Source organism: Somniosus microcephalus, chromosome 3 (genome assembly GCF_052327205.1).
Source record: "Somniosus microcephalus isolate GS21.2 chromosome 3, FLI_Smic_1.0, whole genome shotgun sequence".
NCBI lineage: Eukaryota > Metazoa > Chordata > Chondrichthyes > Squaliformes > Somniosidae > Somniosus > Somniosus microcephalus.
The window spans coordinates 331,497,835-331,511,628 of NC_140989.1; the positions used below are offsets into that span (position 1 = coordinate 331,497,835).

The following is a 13,794-nucleotide window of genomic DNA, read 5'->3' on the forward strand; positions in this document are numbered from 1 at the left end:
ATTATACTGTTCGCAAACAACTTTTACTGTTCTGTACAAGTGACATCACATGTTTGGCGTAAGCAGATCAAGTCAGCTGTCTGTTATGCCAGTGTCTGCAAAATGTCAATGAATGTCAAGTATTTCAGCAGGCACTACGGTGCCATTTTAAAATTTCCTCCAACAACGTTCCAGGTCGATGACCTTTTATCAGAACCAATCAAACCTAATATGACGTTGGGAACGTCACAGTGAACTCGTAACTTTGCTATTTGTGTACTATTTGGACGTGTTTGTTTATTGAATAAATATTGTATGCAAAAGCCTCGTGCTCCCTATGTTGATTATGCGCAATAAAAAGACGTGCAATTTACTCTAGCAGCGGCGGGTAGGGTTTAGCCTTGTTTAGAGTAAAACATAAAATGCAAATTGATTATTAGCAAAGAAAAGTAACCGCCTGGCCGCATTGCCTTTGTAATTCAAATGAATTAAAACACTATATCGGTAGCTTGGCGTCCTAACCCGGAAGTACACGCGCCGTACCACTTCCTGCCGGTGAATACGGTCTATACTTTGGTGATGGCATCCGGGTGTTTAGATCTGGACGTCATTGCAGGCCGGTTGAGCATGCGCAGTATTTTTCTTTAAGTCGGGTCTGAGCGGAAAGTCGGCGCCATGGGTCTCGGGGACGAGGTGATGTTGAGCACCGGAGAGCCCGAGGTGAGGCCCAGTTAGAGCAGGTTAGGGGTAGCAGCAGTAGTTGAAGCCGGGTTGTGAAAGTTGGCTGTAACTCTGAGCCTGGGCCCGGTGGACAGCCAAGGGCAAGCCTGGGCCGGGGTTACCCAGGAGTGGGCGGAGCGGTGATTGGGGGTGAGTCCAAGGGCAGAGGCAAGGGTGGTCGAGCTGTAATGTGAGGAGACTCGAGCAAACGGATTGCGGGACCGTGTGCGGGGGCCGGGGTCAGTCTGGCTTGGATTTGTCCTTCCTTCCTGATCAGGTCACTAATGTGCACGGCGACTCTCGTTCCTCCCCACCCGTGCTGACCGACCTGCTGTGTTTTCAGCATTTTGTTTCTAGCTCTTGCAGTATCTTATTCACTGATGTACTCGCTTTCCCCAGCTATTAAGGAGGGTTACATAGGATATACGGCACCGAAACAGGCCTTTCGGCCTAACCAGTCCATGCCGGCGTTTATGCTCCACACCAGCTTCCTCCAAATCTATCAGCAGAACCCTCTATTCCATTCTCCCTCATATGCTTGTCTAGTCTCCCCTTAAATGCGTCTATACTATTCGCTTCAACCACTCCCCGTGGTAGCAAGTTCCACATTCTCACCACTCTTTGGGTAAAGAAGTTTCTTCTGAATTCCCTATTGGATTTCTTGGTGACTATCTTATATTGATGGCCTCTAGTTATGCTCTTCCCCACAAGTGGAAACATTCTGTATCTACTCTATCAAAACCTTTCATAATTTTAAAGACCTCTATTAGGTCACCCCTCAGCCTTTTTTTTTAAGAGAAAAGAGACCCAGCCTGTTCATCCTTTCCTGGTATGTGTGCCCTCGCATTTCTGGTATCATCCTTGTAAATCTTCTCTGCACTCTCTCCAGTGCCTCTATATCCTTTTTATAATATGGCAACCAAAATTGTACGCAGTACTCTAAGTGTGGTCTAACCAAGGTTCAATACAGGTTTAGCATAACCTCCCTACTTTTCAATTCTATCCCTCTAGAAATAAACCCTAGTGCTTGGTTTGCTTTTTTTATGGCCTTGCTAACCTGTGTCACAACTTTTAGTGATTTGTGTATTTGTACTCCTAGATCCCTTTGTTCCTCTATCCCACCTAGATTCACACAATTTTACAATTTAAATCGCTTTATTGGCATGATAAGTTACATCTTATGTTGCCAAAGCATCAAAATACATTTATGGTTCAGCACATAAACGCAGTTCTATTCATACAGTGTATAAACAGGTATATCCCTGAGTGTATAAATATACATTCGCATTGTTTATATATATTTTTTTCTTAGCTTACTGGTTGTCCCTCTGTTCATGGCAAGCTGCAACATAGTGCGCCGCCAGCGTTACACAGCTTCTCTCCTCTCCCAGTAGGAATGGGAGTTTTTGGTTGTCATTCAGATTTCTGAAATCAGGGCATATTTGTGAGAATTTTTGGTAGAAATTCTCCCTGATGCCCTGATATTTTCCACAAGCTGTGAGGAAGTGCATCTCTGTCTCCACCACTCCCTGACTGCAGTGAGAGCATATCCTGTCCTCTCTTGGCAGCCTGGTCTGCCTGTGTCTGCCTTTTTCGATCGCTAGGCTATGTTCGCTAAGTCTGTACCTTGTCAAGGTTCTTCTCAGTTTGTTATCCTTTACCATGGTCAGGTAATCAGCTATGTTGTATTGTCTGTTTAGGGCCAAGTAGCAATTGAGTTTGCTTTGGGTTTTTGTTGTTTCTGCCCAATATGTCAGATATTTTTCCTTTTGCTTAGCGACGATTGTGTTGGGTCGAATTCTTTGTGTTACCCTGTCACTGTCCTGGGGCTGGTTATTGTTAGTATTGTTAGTAGTTACTTCACTGAGTCCCAGGACTAGTTGACTGAGGGTATTCTTCTTTATGGTCAGCTCTTGGCATTTCAGGGCGTCGTAGTGATAGCATTGGGGATTGCTCATTTGTAGGTGATTCCAAAATTTGGTGGCTCTTTTTTGGATAGTGATTATTAATGGATATTGGCCTAGTTCCGCCCTGCATGCATTGTTTACTGTTTTCCTTTGAGTCCGGAGGATACTTTTACAGAATTCTGCATGTAGGATCTCAATTGGGTGTTTGTCCCATTTTGCAAATTCTTGTTGAGTTAGCGGTCCCCATACCTCACTGCCATAGAGTGCAATTGGTTCAATTACTGATTTGAAAATTTTGAGCCAAATGCTAATTGGGATTTCTATTTGGATTGATTTTTTGATGGCATAGAAAGCCCTTCTTGCTTTCTCTTTCAGTTCATTCACAGCCAGTTTGAAGTTTCCCGTAGAACTGATTTTTAAGCCCAAGTATGTGTAGTTAGTGGTTTGTTCAATTTTGGTTGTTCCTACTGTGAAATTTATTTTGGGTCCCTGATGTTTGGATCTTTGCTGGAACACAAGGACTTTGGTTTTTTGGGGATTTATTGTCAGGGCCCAAGTCTGGCAGTACGACTCCAGCAGGTCCAGGTTTTGCTGTAGCCCCTCTTTAGTAGGTGACAGCAGAACCAGGTCGTCTGCATAGAGGAGGAATTTAACCTTGGATTCATATAGGGTGAGGCCGGGTGCTGTAGATTGTTCAAGTAGTTTTGCCAATCCATTTATGTAAATATTAAAGAGTGTCGGTGAGATTGGCGAGCCCTGCGTCACCCCCCGCCCCTGTGGGAAGTATTTTGTTTGTTTGTCTCCAATTTTAACTGCACATTTGTTGTTTGTATACATTGATTTAATTACATCATATGTTTTCCCTCCTACCCCACTTTCGATAAGTTTCAGGAATAAACCGTCATGCCAGACGGCTCCATGTGATGTGACCTCCCTATTCTTCCTACCAAAATGTAATGCCTCACATTTATGAACTTCATTTGCCAATTATATGCCCATTCTGCAAGTTTATTAATGTCCTCCTGTAACTTGTTGCATTCCTCCTCAGTATTGACTATCTCTGCCCCCCCCCCCCCCCCCCCCTCCAATTTGGTGAAATCTGCAGATTTAGAAATTGTGTTTTTGATTCCTAAGTCTAAATCGTTAATGTAAATTGTGAACAGCAGTGGTCCCAGCACTGATCCTTGTGGAACACCACTACCCACCTTCTGCCACTGTGAATAGCTACCCTTTACTCCTACTCTCTGCTTTCTGTCCTGAAGCCAGCTAGCTATCCATTCTGCTACTTGTCCCCTGACTCTGCATTCTCTGACCTTGTTCATCAATCTATTATGGGGTACCTTATCGAAGGCCTTTTGAAAATCCAGATAAATTACATCTACTGCATTACCACTGTCTACTCTGTTACCTGTTCAAAAAATTCAATAAGGTTGGTCAAGCAAGACTTTCCCTTTTGTAATCCATGTTGACTATTCATTATTATATTTTTGGTTTCTAGATGTTCTATTTTCTCTTAGTAGAGATTCCATTATTTTTCCTACCACTGATGTTAAACCGACTGGTCTATAATTCCCTGGACATGTTCTATCCCCCTTCTTAAATATAGGTATTACGTTAGCTATCTGCCAGTCCTCTGGCACTATACCTTTTTCTAACAAATTATTAAATATGCTAGTAATGCCTCTGTTATCTCTTCCCTAGATTCTTTTAAAATGCATGGATGGGATTTTATCCTCTGAGTTTGATTAATTAATTTAATATATCCCCTTTTTAAAAATGTTAAATGCACTTATCTCATTACTAATCTCATCATCCAATGTCATGTCCACCTGACATGTCTATCTCCCTGGTAAATACTGAAGCAAAATGATTATTTAATATTTCTGCCATCTCCCTATCGTTACCTGTGGTATTGTCCTGTCTATCCCTTAATGGCTCTAGTCCCATCCCAACCTTTTTTTTATTGATGTGCCTATAAAATATTTTACTATTTTCTTTTATGTTCCTTGATAATTTAATTTCATAGTTCCTCTCCGCCTCCGTAATTGTTTTTTTGACTTCTCTCCTAATCTTTTCGTATCCTCTCTTATCATGCTCTCCCCTGCTGTTTATGTACTTAATGTATGCCTCTTTCCTTACCCTCAATTGTTCCCTTATGGTTTTATTCTTCCATGGAGTCTCATTATTGTTTAGTTTGTTCTTTCCTTTTAGCAGAATATATTTTTCCTGCACTCTGTTGAACACCGTTTTAAATGTTTCCCATTGCTGTTCTGCTTCATTGTTTGCCAATATTGTTGCCCATTTTTGTTTCCCAAGTTCTATTCTCAGCCCCTCAAAATCAGCTTTTCTCCAATCTGGTTTTCATCATGCTTATGTCCTTCTCAATTATCATCTTAAAGCGTATTATATTATGGTCACTATTGCCTATATGTTCCCCTACCTCTGGTCCTGGTGCCAACAATTTTATTTTCAAATCATGACTTTCTTTCAGTTGCAGTTGTTTGCTGTGGAATCTGCACCTGTAAGGAAAGCAAGGCAGAACTGGAAACCTAGGATAATATCCAACCTTTTTTTTTCTTGATCTAGTTCTGTAATGTAAGTGTCCCAGCATCACTCTGCCTAAAAGCATGGTTGTTGTTGGGAAATAAATACCCTACTAGTCCAGGAGGTCTCACACTTCTGACGTAACATTAAAGCAAAAAAAGCCAGATGCTTGAAATTTGAAACAAATACATAAAATGCTTGAAAGACTCAACTGGTCAAGCAGCATCTGCGGAGAGAACAGGCAAGTTAACATTTCAGTTAACCCAAGTGGACCCATCAGCAGAACTGGAAGATGTTAACAGTTGAACAGCATTTAAAAAGGAACAGAACCAAAGGGGATGATGCACACATGCCTGACCATCTCCTGTTTTCCACTTAAGCACTTTACATGTCATTATATTTCTTCTTGCATGTGATTTTTCCCCACTCCCCCTTCTGTTCCTTTTTAAATGCCCCTAGTGAAACATACTGATTTTTTTTGGAGAGTTTAATAGATGCAGGAAAGGTGTCTTGAATAATATCGATGCTTTTTAAAATACAGTAACATTTTAAATTCTAATCTAGCTTGCTGCTAGAATAACTTGCATTTATATAGTGCCTTTAATGTTGTTAAATGTTCCGAAGTGCTTCACAGAAGCATAATCAGACCAAAATGGTCACTGAGTCAAAGGAGATATTAGGAGGGGTGACCGAAATGAGGTGGGTTTTAAGGACTGTCCTAAAGAATGAAAGGGAGGTGGAGAGGCGGTGTGGTTTAGGGAGCAAATTTGAGTGTGGGGCCTTAGGTGACTGAAGGGGGGTTGAACAGAAGACCGGTGTCAGAGGAATGAAGAATTCTTGGTGAGGTGGTTTTAGGGCTGGAGGAGGTTAGAGATGGGGAGGAGGCATAGCCATGAAGGGATTGAAACACAAGGATGGGGGAATGGGCGCCATTGTGGGTCAGCAAAGATGGATGAGCTGTATCGGATACAGACGGCAGAGCTCGGGCGCCATTGTGGGTCAGCAAAGATGGATGAGCTGTATAGGATACAGGCGGCAGAGCTCTGATGAGCTGTATAGGACACAGACGGCAGAGCTCTGGATGAGCTGTATAGGATACAGGCGGCAGAGCTCTGGATGAGCTGTATAGGACACAGACGGCAGAGCTCTGGATGAGCTGTATAGGATACAGGCGGCAGAGCTCTGGATGAGCTGTATAGGACACAGACGGCAGAGCTCTGGATGAGCTGTATAGGATACAGGCGGCAGAGCTCTGGATGAGCTGTATAGGACACAGACGGCAGAGCTCTGGTTGAGCTGTATAGGATACAGGCGGCAGAGCTCTGGATGAGCTGTATAGGACACAGACGGCAGAGCTCTGGTTGAGCTGAAGAGGATAAGAGGTCAGCCAGGGGAGTATTGGAATAGCTGAGTCTGGAGGTGACCGAGGCATAGACGAGGGTTTCCTGCGGCAGATTGGCTGAAGTAAAGGCAGAGGTGGACATTGTTATGGAGGTGGAAATAGGCAGCCTTTGTGATGGAGAGGATGTGGGATCAGAAGCTTAGCTCGGGGTCAAATAGGACATCAAAGTTGTGATCAGTCTGTTTGAGCCTGAGACAGTGGCCAGGATCATCATGGCCAGAACTATCCTTCTCCAATGCCACCTCTGCTGTCTAGCTCGGTGCTACTGCTCTTGCTTGATTTCACTCTTGGCTATCTGATCATAGCCAGATCATCTGTAACAATTGCTTCTCTTCCTACCCCGGCACCATTACCTTGGCAGCCCCCAATAGATCCATCCTTAGCCATGTCTTCTTACCCATCTCTGTGCCACCCTTGGCTGATACCATTAGCTGAGGGGGTCAGCCTACACCCCTCTACTGCCTCTCTTAACCTCCCCACTGTCTGTGCTGTCATATTGTCCAACATCCAGTCTTGGATGAGCCTCAATTTCCTCCAGCTAAATGTTGGGGAAGACTGAAGCCATCATCTTCAGCCCTTGTCACAAACTCCAAACCTCACTACAGATTCCATCTCCCGTCCCACCCACTGCCTGAGTGTGACCATGTTTGTTGGCACCTCAATGTCCTATTAAACCCTGAACTGAGTATCGTCATCACAAAGTCTTCCACCTCCATAATATTGCTCGCCTCTACCTCTCCCTCAGTCCATCTGCTGCTGAAATCCTCATTCATGCCTTTGTCACCATGGGACTTGACTAGTTCAATGCTCTGCTGTCTGGCGTCCCAGCTTTCACTCTCCCTAAGCTTCAGCCTGTATCCTGTCCTGCAGTGTCCCACTTGTCCATCAACTCTGTCAATGCTGACCTACATTGGCTCATAGGAACAGGAGGAAGCCATTTAGTCCCTCGAGTCTGTTCCACCATTCTATTACATCATGGTGGATCTGTACCATTAACCTACCTTTGCTCCATATCTCTTGATGCCCATACCTAACAAAAATCTATCTAACTCTGTATTGAAAATTTCAATTCACCCAGCATCAACAGACTTGTTTCCAGCACTTCATTTGAAATTCCCATCCTTGTGTTTAAATCCCTCTGTGGTCTTAACCCTCTCTATCTTTGTAGCTTCTTCCACTGCTATGTCCCCCTTCCCCGAACCTGCCATTGCTCTGATTCTGACCTCTTAGTTATCTCCCCCCCCCCCCCCCATTGGCGGCCTTGCTTTCAGCTGCCTAGACCTCACGTTTGGGAGTTCCCTCCCTAAACCTCTCCACCTCTCTCCTTTAAGACCCTCCTTAAAACCCACCTCTCACCAAGCTTTTGGTCACTCCTAATATCTTTGTTTGGCATCCATTTTTTTCTAGTGCACATCTGTGAAAGGTGGTGTATAAATGCAAATAGTTGTAATGGATCAACTTGTCATTTATCTCATTTCCTGTTTATTCTTGCTAATCAAGTTGTTTCTCCTTAGGAGGAGGAGGCGGAAGAGGAAGAGTTGGTGGTAAGTACACAATGATCTGTGTAAATCTTACCTATCTAATCATTCTCATTTGATTATTAATTGTTCTCGATGTGGGCAGGGTTGTATTTATTGCTCATCCCTAGTTGCTCTGAGACGGTGGTGATGGATCTTCAACCGCTGCAGTCCCTTGTAGTGATGGTGTGCCCAAAATAGCATTAGATAGGAAATTTCAGGATATTGACTCAGCGACAATGAAGGGACAGCGATATTTGTTCAAGTCGGGATGGTGTGTGACTTCGAAGTTATGGTGTTCCCATAACATTGCTGTTCTTGTCGTTCTGCATGGTAGAACTCTCCGGGGAAGAAGGCACCGTCGAGGTAACCTTGGTGAGTTGCTGCACTGCATCCTGTAGATCATACATAACTGCAGCCACAGTACATCCATGATGGAAGGGCTGGATATTGAGCCTGGTGATATGTACCAATCAAGTGAACTGCTCTGTCCCCTGGATGGTCTTGTGTTGTTGCTGCCGCACCTATCCAGGCGAGTGTGGTCCATCGCACTCCTGACAGCCTTGCAGATGGTGGATAAGCTTTGAGGAGTCGGGAGGTGAGCCACTTGTTGCCGAGTACGTAGCCTCTGCCCAGACTTTGTGGCTGCGTTGCTGGTATGGCTGGCCCAGTTCACTTCCGGTCAGTGGAGGCCCCAAGATATTGATGGTAGCGGACTCGGTTTCATTGCGTCAGTGACGGTTAAAGGGGGCAAGTTAAAATAGTGTAATTTCATCAGTGAGGAAACAGCAAGCAGCTCTTTAATATCTAGTTACCAACTCTTGTGTTTATTGTGTAATACAGTTGAAATGATCTGGTATGCTGTGGATTGTTTAAAAATTGAGTTCAAATGTCTGTTGCAAATTTTTTCTATTTTACTTTAATTATTTTTACTCCTTGCCTCCTCTTTCTGCTGCTTGCCCTCTGCAAAAATACATTTAGAAATTTAACCACGGTTAGCCCTGGTATTAATGTAGGACTAAACTAAAGCTGTGACCAGACTTACTAAAGGTTAAATATTTGCCATTAATATTAATTACCTGTGGGCAAGAGGAGAATGTAGATTTGGCCTGACATTGCACTCTGAGTCTATGGTTTAACAAAAAAGTTTTATATAAAACACTCTTCTCCCCACCTTCTCCCCCTCAAAGATCCTGTTGTTTATTGCACACAAGAAACGGTCATTGTTGTCTCAGGCCTCTGCTTTTGCTGATGTCAAGCTGATTCGTCAAACTCTCACAAGTCAAGTGACTGACTTCCTGTTCATTTTGCCTCCCTCTGTCATTTGAAATATTTGGTTAAAGTTGAAAATCTCAACGGTTAAGGTGATCATGAACATGATCATACATTCTGTTGATCTGTTGTGGCTTTTGCATTGAGCCAGTCGTAAGGAAACTTTAAGAACATAAGAAGTAGGAGCAGGAGCAGGCCATACGGCCCCTCGGGCCTGCTCCGCCATTCAGTAGGATCGTGGCTGATCCGAACCTAGACTCACGTCCACTTCCCTGCCCGCTCCCCATAACCCTTAATTCCCTTATCAGCTAGGAAACTGTCTATCTCCGTTTTAAATTTATTTAATGTCGCAGCTTCCACAGGCAGAGGTGGAGGGGGTGAAGAAAGGGAATCCATAATCTGCAAGCTAGCTTTCAGATGTACAGGTAAGACTACTGCTGCCCCATCCCATTTAATCCACTTATTTTTTTCACACACAGGCAAGGCTACGATTAAAAACTCAGCGATGTGGGGCTAGCAGGCCTGAATCCTCTCCCTGTCACTCCTTGGAGTCGCACATTTCTGAGAACCTAGCAACACAAAATGTTAACAGTCGCAAACCCAGAACAAATAAAATTGAGAATTAAATCTAATTTGATCACCTTAAAAATCCACTTTTGCTTGAAAACAGGAGTTTAAATAGTGGGCAAATGCTTAAAGTTTAGTATTTAAACACATTACATAGGTGAGGGTGCTATTTAAATTTATTTGATTTGTTTAAAACATTCTGTTGTACTTGTGAAGGATCCCTTAACGACTGTCAGGGAGCAATGTGAGCAGAATGAGAAGTGTGTGGAATTTCGATCACGAATGGACGCCTGTACAGAGCGCGTGAACTCTCGATCACAAACATTAGAGACCTGTACTGAGGAGCTGTTTGACTTCCTGCATGCCCGGGACCACTGTGTAAGCACTTTGTTCTTTGCTTGTATAGTAAATACATACCTATGTTCTCATTTGGGGGAAGAGTTCCAATTTTCCTTACGGGCATTGTTCACCTTAACGTTTGGTTTTGGAAAAGTGCCCCGGTGGCACACAGTTCTGATGTTCCTACTCACAGTACCACTTAGTAATAATATGCAGGTTTCTGACTGTAGTCTCCTCATACAGAAATCTTTCTTGAGTATCATAGAATTTATCAAGGAAGCTTGGCCCTCTATTTTTAATTGGAACTGTTACTATAAGCACCTGATTGTTTCTTTTTGACGTGTGATGGTATTCACACTGAAGGAGGATTAAATAGTAATGAAAACACTATTTTTGTGATCAGAATTAAACATTGGGAAGTATCATGGTCAGTATAAATTCTAAAGAATTCCGATTGAATTTTTTAAAATGTTTTAGTTCTAGAATCATAAAATGATACAGCACAGAGAGGCCATTGACCCATCGTGCCTGTGCCGCCCCTTTGAAAGAGCTATCCAATTAGTCCCGCTCTCCTGCCCTTTCCCCATAATCATGTTTTTTTTTTTTTACTGCAAAATAAATGAAGTACACAAATGTCTGTGTTGATGATGGCCCCTCTATCAATTGAAAAGCAATAAATCCATTTTGCTAAAAGGTTCTGAATTGGATGTATTTGCGTTATAAATTTCCTCCCGATTCACTTATAGGATATTCGCACACACTGTTCCCAGTCTGCTCTCTGTGCAGTCTGCCCATCCACTGTGCTGTCACACAAAGATTAAAACACTTCTTTTTGTTGTTCCAGGTGGCTGAACATATCTTCAGTAAGTTGAAGTGAAGTCCAGTACCGGGATTCAAATCAGTTGTTGGGAGCTCAGTTATTCGCTGATTTCCAGCTGTGCTTGTGATATATGAATCTTTATGGTCTACTGCACAATGATTCAGGCATTGCTTTTGTCAAAGGTTGTGTTTGTAATTGAGTTTGGAGCCAGCAATTGTTTTAGTAGTACTTGTCATTATAAATAAATTTATTGAACCCAAACTTGAATAATCTTGTCTCATTTCATTATCTTTGTATTTGTTTAGATTGCTGGTTTAGAGTTGAAATGGGCTAGCGCTGTCCTGCAGTAATAACTGGGTCCTCTTTTCATCCTATACAAATGGATTCTCTCTGCTACCTTCGCCAAACCAAGCTTCTATATATTTTCATTCAATTGGATCATGGTTGAGCTGTATCTTAACTCCATTTACTTGCCTTGGTCCCTTTGGCAATCTGCTAAACCATTTTCCTCACCTGAAGTTGAACAAGGGATATGTAATCAAGACTGGTAAATGGAGTTGCGATGCAGATCAGCCATGATCTAATTGGTCAATGGGGCTGAATGGCCTACTACTGCTCCTGTTCCTAATGGCGAGGGCTGCAATATGCTTTACTAGTGCTGGCGCTGCAACAGTTTCATTCAGTTTTCCTTCTGAAGAAAGATCTATTTTAACGTTCTGTGGGAAGTATTTGCTTCTACATTGAGTTGATGCCCTGCCTTAAATGTGATTTGTGTGTGAACAAAGACATCTAGTGGAAGTAATTGAAAACTGCAATTCACAAAGTATAAATGGTTTTTATGCCTTCAAGATAAACAATGGATTATCAAAGTTTAATAGCTGCAACATCAGTTGTAGTTAGCTAAGGCAGAAATCCTCACTTGGTACTTTTCCTACTGTAAGGGATTCTTGATCTTGGCCATACCGCCATAATTGCAAAGTCCAGGTACACCTCTACACAGGCTGGGGCCAAACTTTTCATTTCTTTTACACGCTGCCTTTTGCCCACTTATGGTAGAGTCTGGGTGGTGTTAGCCTTTGAATCTGGAGTATTAGGGAAAGGGGATGTATTAAAAGACATTTCATGTGCAGTAAGTATCCCACACAGGCCAACTTGTCGCACATTGTGACATTCAAGATATTGGGTCATGTCTACACAACATACAAAGAATGGATCTGATTGAGATGGATGGAAAATAAGTGTAGGAACCAGCAATATTATGAAATTGGGACAAGTAATTAATTGAGACTGCCCTACATTTTATACGATAGCCTTTACATTAGTACATGTAGATACATAGAGCCTCATCAACAAGTGACAGATTGACTACAACAAATTGAAGTAAAATACACTGGGTTTGTTAAACTAGCAAATCACTCGTGGCATTGCTCCTAGTAAATTGGATGATGTCCTCCACAAAAGCATACTGGGCTGCTACCGAACCAGGTGCCCCCCTTCCAAGAACAGACACCAACTCCTCCTGCCCCAAACCCACCTACCTACATTCCAGCCCAGAGTCTGGCTGAATCACCTGATATTGTGATGGCCTGGAGTCGGCGAGTTGCCCTGGTCACTTATTTTCCACTTGTAGCCCCTGGCTCTATGCTAACAAGGCCCAGCCCTCAGCATCGAGCTCTGGGTTTTGTGGGACAGTCACTTGAAAAGCAGCTGTTCTGGTTCCAGTATTTTTAAAATTCATTCACAGGATGTGGGCATTGCTGGCAACACCTGCATTTATTGCCCATCCCTAATTGCCCTTGAGAAGGTAGTGGTGAGTTGCCTTTGAACTGCTGCAGTCCGTGTGATGAAAGTACTCCCACAGTGCTGTTAGGGAGTTCTAGGATTTTTGACCCAGCGACTGAAGGATCGGCGATATATTTCCAAGTCAGGATGGTGTGTGACTTAAGGTAACTTGCAGGTGGTGGTGTTCCCATGCGTCTGCTGCCCTTGTCCTTCTAGGTGGAAGAGGTTGCGGGTTTGGGAGGTGCTGCCGAAGAAGCCTTGGTGAGTATCTGCAGTGCATCTTGTAGATGGTACACACTGCAGCCATGGTACGCTGGTGGTGGAGGGAGTGAATGTTTAAGGTGATGGATGGGGTGCCGATCAAGCGGGCTACTTTGTCCTGGATGGTGTCGAGCTTCTCGAGTATTGTTGGAGCTGCACTCATCCAGGCAAGTGGAGAGCATTCCATCACATTCCTTACTTGTGCCTTGTAGATGGTGGAAAGGCTTTGGGGAGTTCATGTAGAAGAAGTTGAAAATGGACCAGACCAGGTGGTCGCGGAGCAGCAGCACATTGGGGGCCAGGTTAATGACGGTGCTCGGCACCGAGCCACCATCCTTCTTCAGCCCCTGGTATGGGTATATGATGCTTAAAACGGGCCTTTCCCCTAACTACGTAGACACATAGGTGAGCCACTAAAGATGAGATTTGTCAAAACATGAGGGTGGTAATAAGAAATCAGAAAAAAAATTAAGAAACTATATTATAAAAAACTAATTACACATGTTGGAAACTTTTATAAACAAGGTTATTTACTAGAAAATTTTACACTAATGCATGTTAATTGGCACTGGAACATACATGTTAGAGGATCGTGCAAACGTGAAGGCATTTTAAAAAGACTCCAGCTATGGTTCTGCCCAACAACAACTTGCACTTTATATAGAGCCTTTAGCACAGTAAAGC

The 13,794-nt window shown here is 43.2% G+C and overlaps 1 protein-coding gene across 1 annotated transcript; it reads left to right on the top strand.

The window, feature by feature from the left end:
* The first annotated feature begins 574 nt into the window (after positions 1–574).
* Positions 575–11,328, top strand: uqcrh (ubiquinol-cytochrome c reductase hinge protein). Its single transcript, XM_085983172.1, has 4 exons — positions 575–699; positions 8,067–8,096; positions 10,125–10,286; positions 11,092–11,328. Exons 1-4 carry the CDS (start codon positions 655–657, stop codon positions 11,122–11,124), a joined length of 270 nt encoding a protein of 89 aa, XP_085839298.1. The 5' UTR covers positions 575–654; the 3' UTR covers positions 11,125–11,328.
* Positions 11,329–13,794: the final 2,466 nt, after the last annotated feature.